The sequence below is a fragment of the Pezoporus wallicus genome, unplaced genomic scaffold (genome assembly GCF_028554395.1).
Source record: "Pezoporus wallicus isolate ANWC-B61680 ecotype Strahan unplaced genomic scaffold, APGP_CSIRO_Pwel_v1 contig_2, whole genome shotgun sequence".
Lineage (NCBI taxonomy): Eukaryota > Metazoa > Chordata > Aves > Psittaciformes > Psittacidae > Pezoporus > Pezoporus wallicus.
The window spans coordinates 4,501,900-4,529,276 of NW_026639478.1; the positions used below are offsets into that span (position 1 = coordinate 4,501,900).

Genomic DNA, 27,377 nt, shown 5'->3' on the forward strand with positions numbered 1-27,377 from the left:
CATTGTTTGAGCCCAATAGTATTTTTCTCCAAGGCGTTGGCAGATCCAGACATTAGCCTTGATTTGTGAGTGTGGAACTGTGTTTTATAACAGTGAGCTCTTAAAAGAATTTGAGTTTGACCTTGACATTTGAAAGCTACCATATTTTTCCTTGAGATCTCCTAAGCACATTTGTTATCCTTTGTTCAATGGGTGGAGGCTGGAAGGTGTCCTGCCCTGGATATGTACAGCAAGGTTGATATTTCTTGGGTTGAGAAGGGAAAATCTGAGGACATTTGTTCTTTTCCTAAATGTAGAAGGAATTTAAAACCTGACAGAAAAGAACCTCTGAGAAAGGTCAGAAACACTGTTTAGTTAAGAATTATTTGAAAGAGATTTACAAAAGGCTTTGTGGTAGATTTCTTTGCTGAGCTGGGACTGTAGGTTGCTATATCATATGTAACTGTGCTGTTCATCATATATGGTACATAATGACAAGCAGTCTAGCTTCACATGAGGAAAAGTAAGATTCAGCTGATGATTCACAAAACTGCCCCCCAGCCCACTCTGGGACAGAGTTCTCAAAGTGAAGTTATCGGAGCTTCTTTTCTTTTTCTCTTTCTTTTCTTTTAACTGTTTTACCTGATATTCCTTTTTGTTCACCATAGTTACTGTGATCTTAACTAAGGGCATGAAAACTACTTACAAATAGCTAAGCTTTCAAAAAAAAAAAGAAAAAAAATGAGAAAGAGAACCAAAACACCTCAAAATAGGATCGTAGTAAAAATCCAGGTAACCTAAAACAAGTAAATACAGACAGTACCATCAACAGTCTGTAGCTTTTTCAACCTTATAGAAGTTTAACATAAATATAAGTTGTAGTTGTAGCATTTTATAGGATTTAGTGGTATTTGTATTTGTTAAATAAATAAACAGTGTGGGAGTTCCTTGAAGGAGCATCTTAGAGTTACTACTCGTGTTTCTTTTTCATCTTACACCTGACTTTCATTAACTTTGTTGATGTAGGCTTTTACTTCTTCTCTAAATGTCATCAACTGTGCAATATGATTTATAAGCAAGTATCATTGCGTCACCTTTCCTGTGATTAAGCAAGAATCCTATTTTGTATTTTTCTTCCTTTATGTTTGATAGAACAGAAATAGTCTGCTGTGGTGAACAAGGTATTGTAATTTGATTGTCTTTCAGAAGTGGTTTAGTATGTCAACTTTATAAAAGTTAGGTCAGCCATTATTAGACTTTTAGTGTCACAGTGCTGTCACAAAGATAGATATTTTTTTTTTTTTTTTTGTCTACTTGCATATTTGAATCTCAGTATAGGACTTTACTATGCAAAGGTTTGTATTTATCTTTGTAATATTCTTATCAGGATGGAAACTATTCCTATTATTTTGGATAGGGAACCAATACACTGAGAATATAAGGATAGATCGGTCTGACCAAATGCAGAGATCTGTAGGACAGAGCTAGTTTATCCTTGTTGTTATCCAAGGAAGAAAAATAGGTGCTTCTAGGGAGTGATTCATTTGACTTGTTTTAGATGTCTGCTTTAGGGTGGAACAAATACTCAGAAAGTGTTCCCACCCATTCTTCATTAGTTATAAGTGATATGGAGTTCTACATTACTGATCTCTGCATTTGGCCAGATCAGTGCCCCTAGAAATAGTGTCTGTGGGTTATAAAGAGAGATGAGAATGACTCCAAGTAACTTAACATAAATGTCTTTAGTAGTAACTTGTTATAAATGTTTTTAGTATACTAGTGTTTAAAGCTAGCTGAGATGGATCCTACCTGAGATGAGAAGGAAACTGTTGCAGAGATGTGTCCGAAGTGTTGATGTCTTAAATTTGCATCTCTCCTTTGAAATTGCTCTTGTTCTTGTACAAAATTAATTCTGGTCTTTTGCTGATGATCTTCAAATATATTTCTCTGGATAGGAGGATAACCTTAACAAACAGTTAAGGTGTTCTATGCAGCTCCTCAGAAACTGCCTCTTTCAAAATGAAGAATGTAAAGTAAGTATTCTTACTCTCAAATAATGTGAGCACATTCAGTCAGTGAATGAAGATCTTGATTTATTTTTTTTCTACTTTGAAGTTATTTTCAAGCTGGCTTAATTAAAGACTGGTATTAATGGAAGGAATATTTTAAATTCCTGCCTCCTAAGAATATTTCATACATGCACAGGAAATCAATGTTCTTATTGAAACATCATCTACCAAAGTTTTAGATGGCTGTTGTCCTTTATATGCACTTCTGTTTGCTGAAATTAATAATTGCAATTTTAAAAGCATATAATATAAAAAATGGATGTGAGGAAAGGTGTGGGGCCATAAGTCACATAAGAGAGATACTTCAGATCTTGGAAAGTTATGTTTCCTTTCCTTCTTTACTCTCTCTTTTCCTTTCCCTTTCTGAAAGACAGAAAACCCAAACAAACAAGCAAAAGAAAAATAAACCATACCCCCCCCAAAACCACACAAAAAAATCCCCACAAAATCCCAAACCCTAAATAATAATTTGGTATTTATTTTTCTTTGAGTTAAATTACACTGATCTTGCAAGGTACATTTTTAATTTCATCTTGGTTTTTTTTTTCATAATTTTCCTTGCTCAAAATCTTGTTTTGAATTTCTTCTTTTCATTTCACATTCTTTGTTGTTTTGTTGGTTTTTTTTTAGTTTGTGCTTTTCAATTTCTTTTCTACTTTGGTTCTTCTGCTTACCTGCTTTTAACATGGGGAAATTTATACATTTCTTTCATTCTTTCCTGTGTTCTTCCTTTCTGATCACTACTCTGTCTTACTGCTGATACCTTTCACACATTTATTCCCATTTTCTCTTTCACGGTTAAATTTGTCTTGGCACTGTGGTACAACTTGTGCTAGTTTTAGCAAATGCACTGGTGGAAACCCAAGATTTCCAGACCTTCCAGAAGTATCCATATTGTGGGCATGTGTTAGCACCACTTTTCTATATAGAGTATCATGTAAACTATGGTCCTGAATAAGCCATCTCATTGTCCTTAAGGTCCCCATAATTTTATTGTGTCATAATATCAGATAAGAGATATTGTGGAATATTTTGTTTTGTTTCGGTCAGGGAGACCGAATTTCTTGGTTGGCAGAGACAATTTCTTGGAAAAGAGGAGGAAGTTGCAGTTGGTAGCTGAAGTTTTCTATCATTTGCTCTGTAGAACTGCAGTCTTCTATTTCCATGCATTTTGAGTTCTAATAATTAGTTTAGTTGGAGTAGAACAAAACTTTAGAATAGGAAGCTCTTGAACAACCACAGTTGGAATGAATAAAATTTTGTTTGCATGTCTCAGTAATTAAAATGAGTGCTGGTTTTGACTGGGATAGAATTGGTTTCATTAGTGTTGAAATTAGGGTGTCAGTTCTCTCCCTACAATCTTTTACAGCAAAATAACGGGATGCAATAAGATAAAAATACACTTTTCTCATTCTGTTTATGCTTCATTTTCAAAGTATTTAATAGTATAGCAGTTTAAATTCTTCCTCATGTTCTTGTAGATGGCAGCACTCAAAGCTCATCTTATTCCTGTTCTGCATTCACTATGGCCATGGTTTTTAATGGATGACTCCTCAATGCAAATAGCTCTGCATTTGCTTTGTGTCTACACTGCAAACTATCCTGCAGGTAGGAGAGTCACTTTATGATGTAATACATCAAAATATTAACCGATAATTAAGACAGAAAAACTTTTAGAATGTTTATTAATACCATAACAGGGAAGTGTAAAAGCCCTGGTCCATCAAAGTCTATCAAGAATTTTTATTTTAATACATGCAAGACTTTTTTTCAGATCCTGTTTCAGTCTATTGGATTTAGCAAGAGTACAATTGTATTAAAGGATTAAATAGCATTAAATTCAAACCATTATGTTTGAAGGTTAAAGTGAAAGTCTTGCCAAACTGAATAGTATTCTATAAAAATACTACTCTAGGAATTCTCTCTTGAAGAACAATGTATCAGTACTTCATATAGTTTGTACTTCAGCCCTTACTGAGAACATTCTGGTTTTGATATATACAATAATATAATTTAATTCCATACTAAATTTCTTCCATTTATTTGTGCATTGGTCTCACTAGTTTATATTTGTGTATTTTTCATAAGGATTCTCTCTGTCATTTGAAAATCTTTTATTTCTATTTATGAGTAATAGTTTTTGGTGGTTTTTTTTTCCACCGATATGAATTTGTCTCATTCCATATCCTGGTTATTGACTCAGGTAATGATATGCTAGTGGCTTGAAGAGATATATAACTATCTGTTAATTTCTCCCTGTCAAAATACCATAAAAGAGTTAACATGGTTAAAATATACTAACTGAACAGTCTCTGAGCTTTTTAACCATGTTTTTTAGTTAATGTCCTCATTAACTAAATGAGCTCGTGATGCCTTTTTATTTCTTTTTTTATTAAAGACTTTTTTTTTAATGTGGACTGAAGAATGGTCACATATGTATTAGTCAACCACAGGATATAAAATTAAAATGTAATGTCCTGTGATGTACTGGAAGTCAAGCTGAAGTCCTGATGGTCTTTCTTGTTTCTTAACTCATTGCTAATAAGGACAAGTAGTTTTAGTTTCATCGGATTTTTAGTTTCTGTTCAAAACAGTTGATTTATGAGGTGACCCAAACTTACCTACTCTGAACTGGTTAACCAGTTCCCCTTAGTGTAGTCAAAGAAAGAAATACATGTAGATGTTTTCAGCTGTTAAAAACTGCACATTTCTATTCAAAGCATGTCCCACTGACTTCACTGTGGTTCAAAGAAAAAAATAAACACACTCCTTTCAAAAGTCCCATCTCAATCTTTGAGCTGTTAGACTCCCCTTTCTATAGATTTTATTTTATTTTTTAAGTGTATGTGCATTTCTCATATGATAAACATTCAATTTTTTTAAGGTTGTACTTCACTTTGTTGGGCCAGTGGTGGACAATCATCATCACTTCCATCTGCACGAAGTGCAGCTGGCAGTTCATTAATGCATAACGTCTTGAAATTGGCTTCCCAGTTGTCAAATGATAACAGCCCAATCCAGCAGGTGGTCTTTTGTCTTCTTTCTAACCTTGCTTTGTCTCATGACTGTAAAGGCATTATTCAGAAGGTAAGTACATAATATTCTTGATATTAGGAATGTGATGGATGCATTTTCCTTTTTAATAAACCCTCGTATTTCAGTATGGAATGTTCTGTGATCTTATGGAGATGCTTCTGCAGAAATCAAAGCCATTGTCTCCTCAATTGTGTTACTGTTCCCAAAGAGAATCATGTAATTCGGTCCTGTTCATAGTCTGAGCAGAAAAAGCATATGGAGCCAAATTTTACTAGAGCTATTTATAACCTCTGAATTTCAGTGAAATTGTAAGTTATAGTTTAAGAGATGTCCTGCATGTCTATAATTGGCTGTTAGAAATCTATTGTTATTTTATAAATAAGAATATATAAGTACTATCTTTTCCATTTTTAATTTGCATATTGAATGATCCTCGCTCTATTTAATGAATTTTTTTTTTGAGAAATCTGTTTTGTTAAAATTTATCATTGATCATTTAAATAAATTCAACACCTTAAGCAGTCAAACCATGTAGAACCTCAGCTACAGTGGTGATATGATAAAACTAGCTAACACAGTAGAATTTATAAAAAGTGTGTTTGTTTTTAGGATCTTTTATAGTAGTTCAATAATTTCAACAATTTATCTCAATTTACATTAACAGTGTTCTGTGCTTGTACCTAATTGCCTGTTAGAGAAGGCAGGGAGAAGTATGGTCTTTTTGTAGTGCTAATTCTGTAAAATCTGGTCATACAGTTATAAAATTGCTGAAACTCAAACTTTGTGATAGTTTGAGTTCTTTTCTATGGTAGTTGGTCTGTGAATTGGTTTGGCTTTTGCTGTGTTCAGAGTTCCTCTCTAATGTGATAATACTTAGTCTTTATTCTCTCTCCTGAGCTCTGCTTTCATAAGTGTAAGCAATGCTAAATTGTTAATTCCATCTGTTAAAATTAAATTGCCAATATTACATTCATGTGAATAAAACCACAATGAGGTTTTATGCTGGATTGTTAGCTTGTAACTAGATGCTTGTATGTGTTGTTGAAAGTCTGTGAGGTTGGGAATATTTAGTCAAGGATTTGTTTCATCATAGTCATAGGAGTGTTGCCTTAGAACTTTTCTCCCATGCAACAGGTTTTCATTTGCTCAGAGTCTCCTTACAGTGGAGGCAAACACTGAGATGAGGAAGGAGTAGTGTATGCCACATCAACACACTGATCTCTTTCTTCAAAGCTTACAAAACCAGACAACATTCCTATGGCTGTCAGTGAAGGGTGTGTGGGACTGTAGATCCTTTATTAAGTCCCTTCCAATTTGAGATATTCTGTGATCTCTTTAACATGTGCTAATAAAAGCAATAATAACTAAGGAATCAAGAATGAATTAAGTAGTACATTGATTCACTTAAATTTTTTCTAGCTTATTTTTTGGCATAAATGCTAAGTGCATAGTAAGAAGCTTATGTAGTGATGGGAATTAGCCTTTAAAGAAATATGGTCAACTTTTCTGTAACTACATTGCATAAATTATTACAGAAGAAAATGTATTTTACCATATTAACATTTTAACCAAGATGTGGATACTTTTTCACATGCAATTCTTTCAAAAATTCCTGACTATAATAATGGGTTCCCTGAAATATGTAAATGAAACATTAATACTAAGTTTTGGTCAAGTGTGAAGACTGGAAGGTCAGACAGCAATGCACAAAACATGGACTACTATAATTTCTAACATCTTTCTTCTTCCGTCTGACAGAGTAACTTCCTGCAGAACTTTCTGTCTCTTTCATTACTGAAAGGAAGTAATAAAAATCCTGGAAATGTGTCTACTCTTTGGCTAAAGCTGCTACTGAACATATCTTTTGGAGAAGAGGGACAGCAGATGATTATGAAGATAAATGGGTTTTTAGACCAGATTGTGGAAATGTGTAAATACAAACACAAAAGCAGCCAACATCTAGCACTTCTTATTCTACATAACATTTGTTTTAGTACAACTAATAAGCCAAAGATTTTAGCTAATGGTAAGTATCTTAAAGGTATTCAGGCTATTTTACTCTGAGAATATTGGGCCTTCCAAAATACCATGTTTTCGTTGCAATTTCAGTTACTGACCACAAACACAATATTGTTGTTTAGAAAAGCATTTTCATAAAAATTATTTTTGTAGAAGTAATTACAGAACATATATTTTGGCAGAAAATCAAATAATATATAACAGAAGCAAAAGCAAAAAGTTAAAAATATAAAAGATGAGACTGATAATATGTAGTAACACATGATGAATAAAAGGATTTTTGCAGTTTTTTCAAACAGCTCATTTTCAGGGAGGTTTTGAAGGGATCCTTTGTGTCAGTCAGTTTGAAATAAATGAAGATCCTGTCTTTCAGTCGGACAAAATGTATTAGCTCCCGCAAGTCACAAATGATGAGACAAACTATTTTGTGTTATGTCATGGCATGTATATTTAATGTAACAGCATTCACAGAACTTTTTTCTCTTTTTTTTTTGTAAAAGGCCTGTTTCCCCTATTTAACTGCAAAAAAGGAACCTGTCTTTTTCAGTAGGTTTTCTATAGTGTCCATGCTTTTCTTTTTTTCCTAAGGGGCTGATTTGCTGCTTAATTAAGCATACATTACTCAGTTCCATAATCTGTGATTTTTTTATCACAAAGTGGGTAAGCAAACTTGAGGAGTCTGGCTTCAGAGCAAAGCTAAGAAATTAAGGCACCTACCATGGGGTGGCAAATATTTCTCATTGGTTAGAAATCATCTACATAATAAGTACTAAGGAAAATAAAAACATCTTAATTTCCATCCTGATGTGGCTCTAATTGTGGATACTGGGAGTTGTAAAACAGTTTCATGGCTTACTCAGTCTCTGCATAGCTGATGGCTGTGCATGTTTTATTACTGATGGCCTAATGTTTACCTTGCTTAGTTTTGTTTTGCTGTATTCTTTTTAACACTTCTTTGAATGCAGTCTGCCAATTTCATAAGCACATTTAAATTTAATTGGATAATAAAGTTTGTGTAATTCCTCTGACATACAATACTTGTCATAAAAATAAGTGTGCTCCAAAATACTGAGACATGTATATGTATTTGTGTGGGTTTGATTATATTTTCTAGTTGCAGTTTGTTTTTTTTGTGGTTTCTTTTTTTTTTTTTTTTTTTTTTTTGTTTTGCTGTGTTTTATTTTCTTCATTAGATAAAGCGATTGCAGTCCTGTCTGGCTGTTTGGAAAGTGACAGTTGTGATGTTCAGAGAATAGGAGCAGCTTCGTTTTGGGCTTTGCTTCACAACTATCAGAAGGTTAGCATTTTGAGAAATACTTGAAAAATTTGTAATGTAACTTTTATGCTGTAAACAATACAGCAACCTTTAAGTAAATAAAAGTGAAGTTTATAGTAGCAGTTCCATTTTATTTTTGTATTCGCATAGGTGCTCTGACTAGGAGGTTAAACAACATGGTAAGGAAGCAGCTTGTCCTCTGTGATTTGTGATTGCTTATATAAATGCAATCTGTATGATGATATAGTCATGTGATAATTCTAAGATTCTGCTGAATTACATTAATTTTCTAAGCTTCACTGTTAAAGTGTGAACATGTGGGGAAGAAAATCATATCACTATTTGGTTTTGTGTGCTACAGGCAAAAGTGACTTTGAAGAATCCATCAATAAGGAGAATAATAGATGAGGCTTATTCTTTAGCGAAGAAAAGTAAGTCTTATTTGCAAATAATACCAGTTCTGTGGTTTTTCGTCAATCAGATTGTGAATACATTTCAATTTATATAATCGCAGTAAGTTTTTGTTGTGCTACAGTTTTTTCAAAGGATACTTTTGTCTCTAAAATCATGAGTAATAATATGGTTTATGGTTAGGCGTCTTAAAAATACAGATATAGAAAAATGCCTCTTGGTTAACATATCATAAATAATACCTCAGGTGATTGCTAAGATTGGTTTGTAACTGTAGTTCTGATTGTGCTTGCAGCAAAGTTTGCAATAAGTTGTTCATCTAGCAGTGACTTTGCTTAACAGTGCTCAGCATCACTGTGTTCAACCACGAAGGGAAGGCATCAGAACTGATCATTGTGCCAGTCTTAAAATACTGTACCATGAGTTAGCTGACTTTCTGAAGACTTGAGTTTTTTGCTTAACTAACTGAATATAACTATCATTTGAATAGCTTTCATATGATAGGTTGCCATCTTCAGTTCTAGAGTATTTATTGTGAAGTGTGTTCAAACACTGGTCTGTAGCTGGGGTTTATTGGAGCACTCTGATCTTGCAGAAATATGCAAATGTCTCATTTTAATTGCTTGATAGATGTCGTTAAATAGGTTTATCAGTCTGGGGGGGCTTATGATACCAGGTTCCCATAGTACTTCGCACAACTGAATTGCCACAGATTTTCTGCACGTTAACCAGTGTTTGTTAGTATACTAATAAGGAGATGTATTCTTGATAGACTATCTCATGCTAATCCTTCTGTACTGTCACCTAAATCCATTGATTTTGTCAGCGTACTGTTTCAAGCTCATCCGTTACAAAGTCAATCATTAAATATAACAGATGCAACGTTTCATATATTCATAGTGTGTTAATTTATAGGTAAGTTTTTGTTGTTCTTTGTAGCATAACTACCACTAATCAGGGAATTTTCAGAACAGTATGTTGAATCAGCAAGGTAGAAATATGTATCTTTTTCAGACCAGTGCCTCATAATATTAATCCCCATTTATTTAGGTACTGCTTTAGAACATGACGTTCTAGACTGAAATAGCAATTTTTAATTCAATAACCACTGAAGCATCAGAATACTGAGTATGATATGAAGTTATTGAGTATGAACTGTAATTGTTGCAGTTTACAGTCATGTGAAGTTGCAGTCTCTATTTTCCTGCATTAAGGTTCTCAACTAGCCTACCCTAGTAAGTACCCCTTGATCATGTTACAGTAATAATTGGGCTAAAATGGTAGATTGTTCTTCTGAGTGTAAATGGGGGAATTTTTCAACATGGCTATTGTTATTTTATGTTTCTCACTTTGTTGAGCCCAAGAAGAAGTTTGAGGAAGAACAAAGCATGACTTGATTGTAACATAGCATAACCAAAAGGCAGTTGTCACTTTTTTGTCACAACCAAGCGGGGGCTTGGAAAGGTGCGAAAATCTAGCCTTTGAACAAAACAAAACGAAAAAACAGAATTTGCAGCATAAAGTATGAGTACTTGATTTGCTACTCATTAATATACAGGTTAAGATCATAAATGAGTTCTAGCAAAGCATTTGATGCAATTTTTGAAAAGTAATTTTTTTATTAAGAATTAACTAGAAGTTCAAACCATGGGGTTTTTATTTCCTTTTAGCTATTCCACAGCCAGAAGAAAATGAGCTACATGCCTACTATTTAAAATGCTTAGAGAATATAGTGCAGCTTCTTGATTGTTAATCATCATCAGATAATGATTTATATTGAAAGTGGACAGCTTACTCAGTGATAAATTTGAAGGAAACACTTCTAATTCATGGATCTGTAGCAGCAGCATATATGCAATGGAGGAAGTTTATGAAGCCTTTGAGGAAGAAGTTCATCACTTTGAACCAAAGAAATCGCACTAAACGCAGTAATGTAATCCCAGTGGGAAATCATAATGGTGCTATGTATAGTATGTACACAGAAGAAGGAATGTACAGATGAAAAGGATGTGAAAAATCAGTAATTTTCCTAAATTATGCATTGAAATTGTTACTCTAAAGTATTCATGTTGCTGTTTTGCATCTTAATAAAGAGGTTTTTAGTTGAAATCAGCATTTGTTGTCAGTGGATTGTCATTTGTAATGTTGTACATGTGCACAATACATACTGTGGTTCAAGAAATGAAAATTTGGCAGTCGTATGTTATACCTATTAGGTATAGAACAGTAAGGTGTGTTTTATTTTCAACAGTTTTCAGTTCAAACTGTTGCTTTTTCTTTTTTATTTAAGATGCTAACAGTTGAAAAAGATCTCTCAATTGCTGGTATTTACAGGTGACAGTTATGTTAATATAGCAGTTTATTTGGGATGGGAGGTATGTGTTATCAGTTCTAGTTATGTTACAACATTGTAGAAAATACTTGAGACATAATCTGTTGGTTTGCAATTTATAAGCACTTCAAATATTTTCCCTACGGAAAAAAACAGTCTGATATCCAGGCCTGTGTTATCTTTGAACTGCTACTATATAACTATTGTCATAAGCTTTCTAGTAATCTGTTCTGAATGAGTTTGAAAGAAAAACACATTGATGCCTGAACACATGACAGTTTTGCTAAACGTGCTTCTGAAACATTCTAGCAGGGTGTTTCCATTTCCTTCAACACCTAAAGTTTTTTATTTTCTGTCAGGGGCAGCTTAAAGGGAGCAAATAGAAAGCACAACTTTGATAACATCTCTAATAGGGTTGTACCAAGGTCATGTCTACCTGCAATTAGTCTTTCTAACCAGTTACTGGAAGTATATTCCACCGATAGAGGGGATTTTGTTTATTTGATTTGTGATGCTTATAAATAACTTGAAATACTTGAATAACGTGTGACTTGAAATTATTCAGCTGACATAAGCATGACACTTAGAGTGGCTGGATTAAATCATTACTAGAAATGTAATTATCAGCTAACCTTCCGCTCCTCCACCTAACAAAAAGCAGCACCAGAGCCTGATTCATTCCCACTTGATACATTGCATAATTATTGTAACTTGCAAAGCATTTGTTAAGTGCTGTCATGCTCATCCCATAGTATTGCAGAGCTATAAGCTGCAGGGCAAGGGAACACTCAGCAGATGGGTCTGCCTGGGCTTTGGGTGTGTGTGTGTCTCTTCCCCTTGGAATAGCAAGTGCCAAGTCTCTGTTCAGAGACTTATGTTTCAGCATACTTGACTGACCCCAATGATTTCTCTCATAAATCAGGTTACTGGTCAAAACTCAGATTGTTTGCCAGTTTGCTTTCTTTTTTAGAGACACAAAGAATGAAAGTACTTAATGCCAAATTAAGTCTAATGGATGTAACCATTCAACACTCTTTCAAAGTGTAGAAGTACACATGAACCTAGTGAGGTGAAATAGGTCTGCATTAGTTGAATGGCCTCATTAAATATAAGTACAATAAAATAACAAAAGAACCGGATGCTTGCTGTATATAAAACATTTCAATTTTACTGAGCTGTACAAGTTCTTGAAGGAATTATTCATATTGAAAAATCCAGATAAATTATGAATACACTTGCTGTTGCAGTAAGCCTTAGTGCAAGTGCTCTGTTTATCCCAAAATGAGCATAGATGTAACCACTATTTTCTCAGTGTTTTACAACATTTTATAATTTTGGGAAGCACCTGCAGCAATGGCAGAAGTAAATACTTCTGATTTGATTTTCCTGAGCAGCAACACCAAACAATTTTTAGCTTCAAAGGGCATGTACTGTATTCACATTGTGCACATTCTTCACAGAATACTTAAAAATTTACTCCTTCAAGATTAAGGAAAAACAAATTCATTCATTTATTTATTTAAAAATCAGCATTCCCTTTGTTTTTTCCCTCAAAAATCAGGGATGTACAGTGGCTGCATCCTGAATTCCTGCATGTTAATAAAATGGATTATAAAACATAAATGAGACTACAATTTCTGTTCACTGGCATTTAGACTAGCTCAGTTAGTCTCACAATAACTTTTAGTCTTCATAGCTTTCATGAAAGAAAATATTGAGACCTCATTCACAGTTAAACTTAATTTCGGAATTTTGGAGATGTATCTATTTCCAAGGATGTGATATTTATCATGTTTGGGTTTTCAAAGAAAATTAAATCCTAAAATACCTTCAAATTTTAAGAGCTGTAAAATAATTTCTTATCCTACAGGGGAAAGTGCAGTTGAAGCGGAGATGGATTCACTGAGTAGACTACAGAATTTAAAAAGTAATATTCAGCATGTATCTAATGTCTCTAAATAAAAGGCATGGCCATGCAAGCTAAAGTCTCTTGAGAATACTTATCCAAGAGAACACAATTACCATTTGCACTAACTGCAAATACATCATGCTCTTACTGGGTTGCTTTGTCTTTTATGAGAAGTTTATAATCAAGAAAGAAGTTACTGTAAATTCAGAAGAGGCTTGTACATAAAATCCACTAGAATTGAGGCTTTCAGACTTTCAAGATTGATGTGTCATCTATTGCACGTTCAAAACTTTCAAAGAAATGATTTTCGCTCGAGTGGTAAAAAAAATGTGGATTAAACTCAAATCATTTAGTTTTGATTGTGTGTGTTTTCATCCAAATAGAGACATTAAGTAATGACTTGCTGATGAAGTTTTCAGAGCTTTGAGTAATAGGTTTTCAAGCCTACTTGAAAATTTTCAGAAGATTTTCTTTGAGTAAGGCACATTTTTTTGCTTTTCCAGCAATTTGGAACTATGGATTCTCCTCACTCAATCCTAGTAACTACACAGCCCCTGGTGGAATTTCTTATTGGTTCCTCTCCACATCAAACTTGGAATTACAGCACTTACAGGCTTCTAGCTTCAGTGGAATGATGGAGCAATATTGGCCAGACTGGGGAGGGAAAGTTTCCGTACTGAGCACTTCAGGTTTCTCCTGGTTGGAAAAAAAAAAAAAAAAAAGGAAAAAATGATCCCTTCAAACCTCAGTCTTTTATACCTCATCTTTTGGCTCCTGTGCTACACCGTAGAAGATGCAAGTTCTTAATTCATTACTTTCTCTTTCTTTTTTCATGATTACCTAACCTCAGTCATCAATTCTGTGTGGCCTCTGGGCATTCCCAAGAGCTGGTTAGTCTCCTTGTTGTGTAATCCACAAAGGTTTGGCCCCATGGATGAGGTTGGTCTGTGTCCTCTGGCTCAGTGCCAGCTACTCTTGAGCATGTCTTATTTTTATAGCTGTGTACAGCATTTAGGTGCTGTAGGGATTTTACAATTCAGTTTGCTATTCAGCTGCATCTTCCCACTGCCAAGCCAATCTCAGCCACCACACATTTTAGAGAAAAATAAAACCAAACCCAAAGATGATGTGAAAGCTGTTCCCTTTTTCACTGGAAGAGATTCTCGCAGCACTTGCTTTCCGAAATCCAAAAGGGAGCGTGTCAGTCTGCATTTGATTTACAGCAAATGTACATGCTTAGATTCTCATGTACTCATGCTTCATAAACGTCTGGACCGATGTTGAATGATCAATCCAGATGTTATGTCCTCATTCCAGCTTCCTGATCACTTGCCAATGGGATTATGAGGTTTTAAGCTTTTAGATCCTGATCCTTGGTGTTTAGCATGTGTGGGCAAGTCTTTGCTGAACAGAAATGTAATTTTAATGGAAATCAAGCCATGTGTGATTTCTGTATATGATTCTATAATTTTTATTCAAAATGGAAATGTTGGGAGACAGTTGGAATTAAATGTGTTTGTAATAAATATGTGATCGAGCTCTTTAGAACAAAAAATTAACTTGTTTCCACAAAATTTTTGCATTTCCTTTCCACTTCAGCTGAAAATACAAATAATCTACTTTATAAAGGAATCTCAGTAGTCTCGTAAAGATTTTAAATTAATATATATATTAATGGTTATTATTTTTTATATATGTCTAAAATGTATTTTTTCAGAGAATTCTAATAAAGTTTTATTAACTTCAGTGCTATTGTTTTTCTGCTTTTATTGTCTCTCTTTTCCTTTGTTGTGGATTACTGACATGCCCTTATCTACCTTTTAGATGCAGTAATGTAAAATCTTCTGGCCAGTGATTCTATCAAATACACAAATCTTGAATTCATTTGGCATTTCTAATTCTTCTTAATGTGAACAATTATGCCACCTATATGTTCAGCCATTATTATCAAACTAGTCTGAAATAGAATATTTTATAAAATTAAACCAAGACTCAAACACATTTCAATAATCCTTGCTGTTCTATTGAAAAGTACATGCATTATTTCAGGTTTTTATTGCTCTTTATTTTTTCTAAGCAGCATCTGTTGTTTCTTCTCCTTTTCCCAACTTAAGACCAACATTCATGTGATTTTACTGAAATCCCAGAGGGTAACAGTAATTCCTGCTACCAAATGCAACTGATGATTTTCAAAGCACAAGCAATGCATACAAGCCTGTTGGTATTTCTAACCTGTCAGAAAGATGCCCTCCAACTTAAGAGAATGTGCTTTTCACTGTAAAAAGCTGAAAGCTTTGGTAACCTTGCTTCCTTCACTTGCAAATCCAGTAAGTAATTATCAAAATAAATAGTTATGACAGTTACTAGAAGCAAAAAATAGTTTCTTAATGCTAAATTATGCATATTAACAATGGTGTGATGTTTTAAGTACTTTACCCAAATGTATCACACACGCAGTGCTTTAAACCTGCAAGCAAGATCTATTTGTATTAGAATACTTGTTTAATAAGCATTTTGTAGCAAACAAAAGATTTCCAAATGTGGAATCTGATGTAGCTGGTTAGAAATACTCCTCTATTATGTCTGGTATTTTGTTTACTTGGGTGTTGTGTGGCTTTACAGGATATTCTGGAAAAAAAAAACAAAGCAAACTACGTTCAGGACTAAGATAAGCAATATCCTTAAAACTCCATAACTGTTTCACAGTAAAGTTATGCTAGGAGAGAACCAGCCTAAGCCATGTATGGCTGAGATCACAAGCCATGAGGACATAGCATTGAACATGACTTCCAAGACAGGACTGACTGCTTTCACCTGCATCTCTTGAAAAGACACACTGGTCAAAGGCTACCGATTCACTCTATTTAGAGCAGGAGAGCTCTGACTGAATGCAGGTTCTGACTTCAATGATGGGAAAGAAAAACTGCAACCAAGTTCCAAATTGTTGCATCTCTCTGAAAATCAGGGAAAAACTGGTTTAGGGGTGCCTTAAATATTCTTGGTCCACTGCTGATAAGGCTAGGTAGAAGCTGATTGTTATTCCCTTTGATTTGTCAACCATTTTAGTGCAATACTGGTGCAGTTGGACAGAATTTTTGAAGAAGATGGAAAAAGGTCAAGAAATTCTGCTGAGCTTCTTTTCACAATTAATGCTGGCCAAGTCACGTCTGCTTTCAGAAGAATCGCTCCATACAGATTCTCACTGTTAGTATCGAAGCGGATACTCTGTCTTGAGAAGCCTGAAGTTAACAACCCCGAATCATGCATATTATATGACTGCTTTCTGTTGAGTAATGTCTAGCTTACAGTTACAGTTTAAATGACATTTCAGAAGAAACACTGCTAGTAGATTGAAAGTCTGAAGCATTTAAAGCCATTAGAAAACAGGCTGTCAATCCCCAGTGCTTCATGTAGATAATACAAGATTTTGTTTACTAGAATAAGTAACTTGCAGTTTTTCACTGGTGTTGCCTATCTTTCTTTAGAAAGCTTCCTATTTAAGAATATTTTCAGAAGGCTGATCTGAGGCTGAAAAACATATGATCAATTGCCTTTTAATCCAAATATTTTCAATTCTCACTCCTTCAATAACCCTAAGTAACAGTGCAGTGCCTCATGGCACGCAGCAGAAGAGGAGAGTGTTTGACCTCGCTACCTGTGAGCCGGTACCTTACACATACTGGGAGTTAAAAGATCACCTGTGTCCTTGGTTTAGATCTTGCAAAAACTGTTTTGAGAGAATACAGGTGTCAATGTTTCGGTAGGCAGAGAAAGACGCATTCTCAACTGAAGCAACAGCAACCAGCATACTAGCATCAGAATAGCAGTATTCATCACATAATTCAAATTTAGAGTGTTGCAGAAACGCTCAAAGTGCTTCTGCTTCAAAAGCGGATTTCACCAAATCAAGAAGGGGAAAATTGTCCTTCCTCTTGGTTTTCATTGCAGTACTCCCTGTAATAGACGATTTGCAGAGGGCCATTTTCCCATCACTATGGCAGCTGGAGTGTGACTCAGTCTTCAGCCAGAGTTCTTCATGCCCAGCAGGAGATTTTTTCAGAAAGGTGTCTTCCAGAGTTGAATAACAGCCCCTGAATAAAAACTTTTAAGTTGCTTCTAATTAAAGCTACTTTATCTGAATTTCAGAGCCTTCCTGAACCTGGAATTTGGTGAATCCCGAGACTATGTGTCTTTGCGAATTGATACTGTGCACCTTGAAAGTTTTTTGTAAATGGCAAATAACCCTGAAGCATAAAGGGCTCTCACAAGCTTCTGCTGCAGGTAGAAGCAATGTCATTGGAATTCACAGTTTTTCTGAAACTTTTGGTGTGATTTTTAATCTCTTTGTGTAAATTAAAACATCAGCTGCTCATTAATCCACAGTTCAGGAAACTGTTCCTTAGACTGTTCCTTTGGTGTAGTTGCTTCATGCCTGCAAGATGCACGGCTTCCAGCATTAAAAATAAGTTTTAAAAGAAATATTAAATTCACCTGCATGCTGGTTTCTGACCTAATAAAGATGCTACACTTGAGTGAAAAATCTTGCATTGCCTGAAATTGCTCTGCAATAATTTAAGGTTTGCAAAGCATCCCTCATAAATGTGTATTAATACACAAGAAGGAGTGGAGCCATTTGACAGGAGGTTGCCAGAAACCCTCCCTGTGCAGCACCCACGCAGCAGCCAAACCAACAAGAAGTAGTTGAAAGTGAGTGGTGATGCTTAGTGTTAAACTAATGAGGCTTCTGAAAGTCTTTCCTTACTATTTTCTGCATTTAACATATATAGGAGAAAAACTCTCTGCTCACATCGGGTGTTGACAGTAATATACCATTGCATTATTTATATTTATTGCACTTATCATGCACCGACAGGGCAACCTCCCCTTCAATCTGAATAAAGCAACTATTTTTTTTTACAGTTTTAAATGGTAATATGACTGAGGCTAGAGTCGCAAAAATGAATATTGTTAATAAAGCTGGCTTTCTTAGTGACAGGAAGTTTGCGTCCTGTAAGAATAAAATATTGTAGCACAGCAATGGATTGTAAAGATTTATATTCATCTATTTGAATTATTCAGAGTCTCTATATGGTTAAAAATACAGTTTAGTATTGTGGGTTTTTTCCAGTATGCTTTTAAAAACATTTTATGATAGAAAAATTATCATGTGGAAAAAAAAATTGTTATAGATCTAACAATAATTGATTTTAAGAAGCAAAAGACCATAAAAATCAATAGAGAAATCTAATTTTAGGTGATGTTGGATTAGTTTCCAGAAGGGGAAACATTATTGCACAGACAAATTCACTAGAGAATATAGCAAGAATTGAGGTCAAAATGTAATCACCCAGAGTGTAGCTCTTCAGGGTGGATTATTTTACTCTCCCTCTGAACTGGAACATCTCTTAATGTTAATAAATCTCCTTTATGCTGGGAGTGCGTTTACAATATTGTATCAGAATAAAGATCCTTAACAGCCTACACACTTTTTTCATATGACTTTAAAATATTCTGTGCTTTCTCCCCAACATGCTGTCATAGCTTTATTTTCAGTTATAGACAAAATGGCCAACTGGAAATAGTGGTAGATGGCAAATGCAAAAACCAAAGGTTCTTAAAAAAGTGAAAGAGACAAAAAATTTAGCTTCATATGTAAAATAGCCTGATCTTGTAGTAAACAAGTTTAAAAGACCACAGCTGTAATAAACACTTGTGAAAACAGCAGCTGTCTGTGCCATCATAGTTTCAATTTCATTTATTTGATCTTTATTTTCCTCTTTTTTTCTTTTTTTTCTTTTCCGTTTGTGCTTAGAAATGACCTATTTTAGATGTTGGAACTTGTTGATCTGAAGGTCCTTTCCAACCCTGACTATCTTATGATTCTATGACTCTATGCTTTCAATTACTGCGGTTCAAGAAACTTTTGTTGAGCCTTTCTGTATGAATTGCAGTTAAAGCACTTAACAATAAGTCAACAGATTTTGTGCAACAGCTTCAATGTTGGATGTTTTTATGCCAACATAGTTACAGTACTTTAATGTGCTTTTTTTTTTAATACTGGTGCAACAATATTATTAGTGACTCTTTTGCAAATACCGTACATAAAGTTGACTTCCATGTGTGCATTCACCTTCTTATGTGTGAATGAATCAGTAGGTGACGAATAAATAGAATTTTTTGTTGGTACAAATGCACCTATGCAAGGATGATGACATTACTCGAACCGTTGGCAGTGTAAAGGTACAAGCTGCTTGAACAGCAAAGTCCTTGGGCTTTTCCATTGAAAATAGAGTATACCACAAACTACTTTGCCTGTTCTATATTTCTTCCCCTTAAAATGTTCCCATTCTGCCATTTTCCTATTCTGTGGTTGTAACTGTTTTCAGTTTCAGTTAGAACTGAAAATCATTTCTTCTGATTTCACAGGGACTAGCACAGATTGTTTTAGAGTTACAGATAGTCTGATGCTGACCAGCAGAGAGTGAAATGGTGCCCAAGCTCACTATCAGCTTCTGTCATGGGCAAGAAGTCCTCCCACAACAGACATAAAACCTATGTTTTGATGAAGTCACTGGAAATGCTTGACTTGGTCACTAACAATGCTAAACACAAGTTTTGTTTTGTTTCATTTTGTTTCATTTAATTTCCTTTGGGAACTTATTGACCATTTGATAAATTATATATGTATATTATTATATACAGAATATATATATATATATATATATATATATATCATCTCAGGCTTGCTTAGTAGAAAATACAGTTGATTCATTTGTGGAAAAACAAAGCCCATTGAGACTGGAACATAATATACAGGAAATATCATCTACTGTCATCTACAAGAGAAGCAACAAAAAAGCACACAACTCTCTCAATCCCAGGAATCCAGGGACAAAACACAGCTGTAAGAATGCAGGGGATCTTTCATTTTATGCTTTTCAAAGGAATCAAACAGTACTAATGCTATATAGTCATGTTTCCCATTGCAAAATACCTGTAGTTTGCAATGAATACAAATGCTACTGCAAGAAATCTGGTAGATGCAATTTTGACCTTGGAGCTCTTGGTCCGGGCTATTAGCTTGAATAACCCAAACCCTGAAGTTTTATGTTTGACAGTCTAACCTGTGCATGATGATCATTCTCCCATTAGATCATTAAGAATTAACTGCCTGCAAAACAAACATCTCTGATTATTTCTGATCAGCCTAAATAGGTCAGACAGCTGTTTGAAACTATCCTAGCAAGGTTTACCTGGGATTATCTATTTAAATTCCTGTCTATCTAATGCACTATATTATTCTGGTAAATCTTTGAACACTTGCACGTCATAAACTCGGATTGCTACAATTTAAAAAAGAATAAAAATCTCTTTCATATTAACAAAAACAAACAAAGAAGTCCATTAAAAATAGAAAGATATAATTGTAAGAAAAAAAATATCTGCAATTCTTAACTTTGTATATTTCAAAATGAGTTATACTTCAAACTGGCAGGGACTTTACACATGATTTCAACTAAAAGAAATTGAACCCAACCATAAAATTAGAAGCATAATACTTTTAATTGATAACAGCATCAATCTGTTAGGATAGTTATATTAGGATAGTTGATAAGCCTCTTTTGAGCAGATATGTTACTTTTAATTTCATGATTCCTAGAGAACACCGACATAATTTAAAAAAAAATAAAAACTGTCAGAGTTCAATGCCTCTTTTTATGAGCGCATTAATGAAACAGAAGATCTATGCCAGCACAATAACTCAATTAAAAAAATAAATCCTTATAAAATAACTTGTGATGATTCTGCAGTGAAAGTTCAGAAGCCCTATACATGTAATTAAACTTTCAGGTTCTTAGAAAGCTGTGAACATGGTTACAGGCTAAATTTTGGTAAAATAACGAAAAATCTCTGATATTCCTTCTTGAACTGAAGTGTCTAATTGAGAATATGACTCACTGCTGTTTTATGTCTGTATAAATATCATTGATTTCTTTGGAACTACATTACCATAAACCAGATGTAGAATGTTGCAGTGTATCTGGCAGGAGTTTAGGGTACAATTATGCTATTTCTACTAAAACAATGGTTGTAGCAGATATTCCTTGGTTCCACTACTCGACAGTTGACTAGGATGCCTTTCTTGAAAAAGCTCTACTGTTTTGTTGGGCTTTGCCTAAGCAAATGAACTGCAAAATAACGACATGCTCAAGAAGCATCTGTTCTAGATTTTACTAGGAAAGGGATTTTTACTTGAGGAATTGCTATGTATCAGTATATGGGGGTGTAAATGTAAAAAGATACCCAAATTAACGCCAAACCCAACAGATTATCTGAATTCATTAAAATAAAATAGAATTCTAAATTTTTCTTTAGACTTTGTTGATTCTTTAATTCCATGTGTAAGGATTTTGTATGAGGTAGTTTCTCTGTCCTCCCTAATCCCCTCTTGAAAGCAATTTCCCCTCTAGAGTGAAGAGAGTTTAGTTAATTATTCATTCAAAAGTATACTAGAAAATGTTGGGGAGTTTATTTGTTTCTGTTTTTAATATATTTATTAAGTAAGTAGGGAAGTACATGTAGGGGAAGATGATGTTTGTTTCTTCTGAAGTATGCTCCTTTTGAGGGGCAGTTTGAGTAGGGTTGGTACCTCTTCCAACATTTTAAACCAGTCAAAGGACAAAAAGAGGAAAAGAAATAAATTTTGTTGCATTTGTGCCATGTGCATCTGGAAATCTGACTGCAACCCTTTCTATGTAAAGGCCCACTAAGCCAGCACATAGGAATTACTGCTGCTTTCCCTGAAGCTACTGTACCAATGTTAAACCTTGGTGTACTTGGCTGAGTTTCTTCAGAGCACAATGCCCGAGAACAAGACAACTCTTTAAAAAGTCAGATCTCCAGACTAAATAAAAGAGTTTGAAAATACATTTTCCCCAGAAGCCTGTGTCCTCATAGGAACAGGTGTGTCCCCCACTTCTGCTGTGAAGCCTCTGCACTGTGCCTGGGTGAGTAGCCCAGTCTAAGCCTATAAGGCAGCCTGACACTGAGTCCATGGGTCTTGTCTGCTCTGGGATCCCATCTCACCTGTTCCTGACTCCTCCAGTCAGTACCCACATGGCAAGTACATGGCATCCTCCCCTATCTTCATCTTGATGCCTGTTGGGATCTCATCTCAGGAGATGAGGGTGCTCATCTCAGCACCAGGGCAGGGGAGAGGCTGGCAGCCCAGCACCACCAGCAGTTTCCATCTCCGTTGCACAATGGCACGCACCTCCTTTTTTAAAACAGAAAAAACAATGTTCAGAGCTCATAAAACTAGAAATAGCTATCAAAGCAAACAGTTACCTGGTTTTCTGCTTTATTAATCACCACTATTAACTCCAGAATATTTGGGTTTGATGTTTGAGGTGGTGTCCTTTGGTTTTGGCTTTCTCTCTTTTCTTTTGTGTTTAGGGAGAGATTTTAGATAGCCTTGTCTCATTGAGCTGATCTTATAGGAAAGAGAAGTGCATTATCAGAAAATGATTAACTGTCACTTTGCTGTTACCAAGCTTTTTCCCCATAAAGGGGTACAAAAAGGGCTTAAGAAAAAGAAGATGCACAAGATAACTTTGTTTGCTAGAAAGGTAGGTTGTGTCAGGTCCTGAATGCATCAACAAAAAAGGTTAAAAGATGCCAATGTGAAAAATGCATTGTTTTCTCTCCTTGTGTTTCTCCTTGGATGTTGAAGGCTATTTTGAAAGTCATAAGCTTCTTTGCCATATGAAAGTTACAGATTTTTCTTGGAGACATACCTGCGCTTGCAACATTCTATAATTAAGGATAGCCTCAAGCTTAAATGAACCACCTCTGCAGGAAGCTTTCACATCCAGGCTCTATTTGAAGGTATGGTTTAGGAAACAGTTCTATATGCCTCTGCCAGCAAAAGAAAAAATTCAGCAACATTCATTTCCTTAAACTGACTTCTAGTGTTTTTTTGGTTGGTTTTTGGTTTTGTTTTTTTTTTTGAACAGCATGATGGACATAAAAAGTAGGGTTGAGCCAGGAAAAGGATAATTCAGGAAAAATAATAGGTGTATGAGAATGGCTGTGCTCTGAAACAGAAAGGTCCATTTCCTGTCCCAGTAATGGATTTGTGTGGGAACCTTGAAGCATTTCGGCTTTCATTTTTCTTCTATCAAAATGAAACTTTGAGGTTTCTGCAAATAATATCACTTTTTGGAAACTAATAAAATCAGAGACAGGAAGCCAGGAACTAAACTGATAGAAACAAACACATTATTACATTCTTAGACACACAAATGTAATTTACTACTGTCATTTGAAAATTAATTTTTTTCATGTTTTCTACTGCTGTCTTCCATATTATTACTGGATGAAAATGAATAGATTAATTATCAACAAAATCTGAATAGAAATCCAGTACTACCTTCTTACTGTAAAGGTAAAACAATTTATAAAATATTTTTAAGGACATTTTTGATACCTTTTTAACCTAATAAGTGGCAGACATTTACAGCCAAGATCACTGAACAAAAAATATTTAAATAGAAGAAAAAACTGTTTTGTTCCATCTTCTATAATATATATTTTTTTTTGTTAACTTTTTTGTTCTATTTTCCACTTTTGTTTTATTCAGATGGACAGAGGAGTACTTTGAATGGGTACTTTAAGGATTTCCCCCTCACAGGCAGACATGCAAACTTCACTGAAGTTCAACAAGTCTTCACAGGTGGACTCTTCTGCTACGAACACGTCAAAAGAACATTACTTAAACAGTGAACTTAAAAAAACCCACAAACCTTGTTATCTCCTGCCAAACGCATTTCACTTGACAGGTGGCAGCAGTACTGCTTGTGGCATTCCAAATTTCTTCAGCAGTGGTGTTTCTTCCACTGCCTAAATCAGACCTTTATACCGCTAGTACATCTCACCACTGGCTTACTCTGTCACTAAACATAGCTTTCTATATTCTAATGGCATCCATTACTCATGAATAATCTCCCTGAAAAAAACTGAAAATACCCTTCCTGAATCTCAGCATTTAGTCTTATCTTGCCTTCGTATTACAACTGTGTTTTTTTATCACTAGCAGTCTTTAACTTCCTGACCCACTTAGGTGTTATGTTAGGATGAATATCCAGTTAGTAATCCAGTGCCAAAAATGTAAATAATTTTCCAGTTCCAGAAATGTAGAATCATGGTCCTTTATCTAAAGATTTCTGAATACATATCCTCTTGCAATGATTGATTTTTTTGGGTTGAAGCATTTTATTATAGAACTATAATTTATATAGCATAGACTCTTGGAGGCCAGTGTGTTTAACAATAAAAAATTATTGAGAAATTTGAGTATGTAGATTAGATTTTCTTTTCTTTTCTAGATTTGGGAAAGCCTCTTAGATTTATTTTTTTCCTCTCTGAATCATCTTTACCAATATATGCCTAAAGTGCAATTGTATTGAATTCACAACTTTTTTTTTCTCTTTGAAGGAGGGAAAGAATGTGTTAGAGAGAAAAGATGGTGTTAACATCTTGGAGGTTAATGAATGCATACTGAAGAATGCTATCCATTATGTTACTGAATCAAGCATGAATCTAATTTTGGGGACTTTACTGCTTCTGTTACCTTAGGTGCAGAATGCAAAAAAAACAATATTACTTGTTACTGAACTGTTTTGGTTAACCTGGCTCCTACATGGTTAATGTTCAGAGATGCTCATACCAAGTGCAAAAGAGCTAAAACCTCCTTCCTCCCAGCCCATTTATCTTCACTGAAAGTAAAGGGTTTTTTTTTGTCCTAATCATTTTCCAGTTAGTCACGTTTGTATATGAAGAAGTGGTACCTGGAGTGGTCTCCTTTTTAGCTGTTCCTGCTTCACTGCACTGCCGCAGTCATGGCCTCTTTTGTTCTTGTGGTAACAGCAATCTGGAAGTATATTTTCTACTCTTTCTGCAGTATTGCTACATGCCTATCTATTAAATCTTAAATACTAATGAATCATCAAAAAAGGTATTAACATATTGTGCTGGCCCTGTATGTAAGTCTTTTTCTTCATACTTTTATAGCAATTTCCATTAAAAAAACTCATTACAGAGATTATTGTGACATGCTTTGAAACAGTGGCACTCATTACATATTATCTATGTACTGGAGTTTGGGAAATTAATGCACCAGGAAATGAAATGACTCACCCAGGGTCACCAAAGATGCATGTTCAAGTCATGATTAAAATCCAAGCTGTAGACCTCCATTGTGTTTGCTGCACAATCTTTCTCTTTCTAGCTTTTTATTTGTTTATTTATTTATTTATTTTAACCACATCCTACAATTGTACATTCAGCTGGAAAAATCTCACCGTGCTGCATTTGGTCTCAAACTCTAATTGGCATTTAGCCAACAATTGGTTAAATGCAGCTTGGTTTTGAGCCTTCCCTTCGTTTGCATTGGAATTCAAAGGATGGAGAGAAAGTGGAGTTACTGGGAAAGAAGAGCCAGACTGAGAAAGGTAGGGAAAGGCTGGGAAAGGTAGGCAGAGATCCAGACATGCAGAGCCCAAGGAGCTGCTCAGGTGATGGAGTGACCATGAGATGTGCAGCTGCTGTTGTTTCTTATCCACAGATGATCAGAGATATGCAGATTTTCTAGCCTCTCAGTACCAGGGAGGAGAGGGAGGAGGGAGAAACAGAGGTTAAAGGTAAGGGAGGTACAAGGAGCATCTGGAAAGGAGGGAGCTGCATGGTGGACCTTTCCTTACACTACCTGCTCTTACAGGTCCACAGCCCAGGACGGTAGATTGGAGATGGTGGGTATTTTTCTTTTTACTGGTTGTGTCTTCTGTGAAAATATGACATTTTAAGTGTGCGCCTTTTTCAAAATGACACCAGTAGAGTCAATGTCTGCAGTGCCTACAGCTTTCTAATTTGTGACTTGCAGGTGCGTTGCCTGGGTGTCTAAAGGAAACCTGCATTGCAGTCTTTAGAGGGAGATGCAGGAACACTCCAGTTACAGGCTGCTTTTTTTTTAGCAGGTATGACAAGGAACCCTGTTCTTGGGGTTAGGTGACCAAGAATCCCTGACATTTGTAGTAACTGTGCCTGCTGTACAGCACATAAAACTCTTTAGACATTAACATATTAACATTGATACTTAGTCATCATGTAGGGTTGGGCATTAATTTCTTAACTTCTGTTTTTCTTTTAATGCCAGATGGAGAGAAACAATCATGAAATTCAGAGTAGCAAAATTGTAATTTATATATATTAATGGGTGAAATATAATTTTAAGGAAATTTGTCTTCATTTCTGAGACTCCCTGGGTAGTTCATCTTACGTTTAATTAAAGAAAACAGATGTGTAAAAGGTTTCATTTTTAATGTTAATAGTAATAATACCCCATATATGTTTATCTTTTTCATTCCACTTTAGATTTTGTGCAACACCACTCATCTGTAAACTACTATATACATATGCAGTATGACATAAAGAATAATATTTCAAGCTAGCGAGATAGATTGTCTTTTTGATTCTTTTGCAAATGCAGTTTGAGAATAGCTAGCTACCGAGGCTGCAGATTTAAACCATAAATCTGGAACCAATTTAAATCATTTCTGAAACTGTACAGATCCTCTGTTCTGTAGTGGGTTTAAAGACTGTGATGCCACACACCATCCAGGAACTGGACCCCTTTGACTCACAAGATCTTTTATCTTCCAATACAAAATCTGCAGTTCAGTTAATAAAGCTTCCCATTTCCTGCTTTTCTTATCAATAATACTTCTGTTTCTTTAGGCAGGCTAAATGTAGGGTAATCTTTTGATCTGCTTGAGAAGATAACTTTGTAATGCAAATAAAACAAGCCTCATTCTCCAACTCAGTTCTCTTCTGTTTCAATTTTTACACTCAGCATCAGATAGGTTACTGACTGTCTAGGTATATGTACTTTGTAAATCCAGATTTTAGTTTTGCTGGGATAATATCAATTGGTCAATTGAAATTTAAGTAATTCCCAATTTTAGAAAATGAGAAGTTGCTTGAAAGCAGCTTGTTGTGTTGTAGGACTTCTTTATTAATCCTCAAAACTTGTGCTGCTGTGAAGTTCTAGTACTTGCAGAAATTCTCATAATATTGAAATAAAAACAATACATAGATGAAGAGACAAGGTCATTAGAAATTTTCATGAGGAGTCATTTTTATTAAATATTATTTAGAAGACTAAACTCAGCTTTCTAGGAAAAGATTTTGCATATAATTTGTTTTGTTTTTTTTTTAAAGAAGTTCTGATCTATGAGTAACATACCTGGTGAATTCAAAGAATAAAACTTCTTCATAAAACAAACAAAA

At 34.9% G+C, this 27,377-nt stretch overlaps 1 protein-coding gene across 2 annotated transcripts in view; it reads left to right on the forward strand.

The window, feature by feature from the left end:
- The window catches only part of RTTN (rotatin), an 86,358-nt gene extending 75,459 nt beyond the window's left edge, over positions 1 to 10,899 (forward strand). For both annotated transcript variants that reach the window (XM_057414752.1, XM_057414754.1), the window contains exons 43-49: positions 1,935 to 2,012; positions 3,530 to 3,656; positions 4,933 to 5,135; positions 6,843 to 7,110; positions 8,297 to 8,400; positions 8,741 to 8,810; positions 10,461 to 10,899. In XM_057414752.1, the coding sequence (XP_057270735.1) occupies positions 1,935 to 2,012; positions 3,530 to 3,656; positions 4,933 to 5,135; positions 6,843 to 7,110; positions 8,297 to 8,400; positions 8,741 to 8,810; positions 10,461 to 10,543 (933 nt within the window). In that variant the 3' untranslated portion in view covers positions 10,544 to 10,899. The remainder of the gene's footprint in view (positions 1 to 1,934; positions 2,013 to 3,529; positions 3,657 to 4,932; positions 5,136 to 6,842; positions 7,111 to 8,296; positions 8,401 to 8,740; positions 8,811 to 10,460) is intronic.
- Positions 10,900 to 27,377: the final 16,478 nt, after the last annotated feature.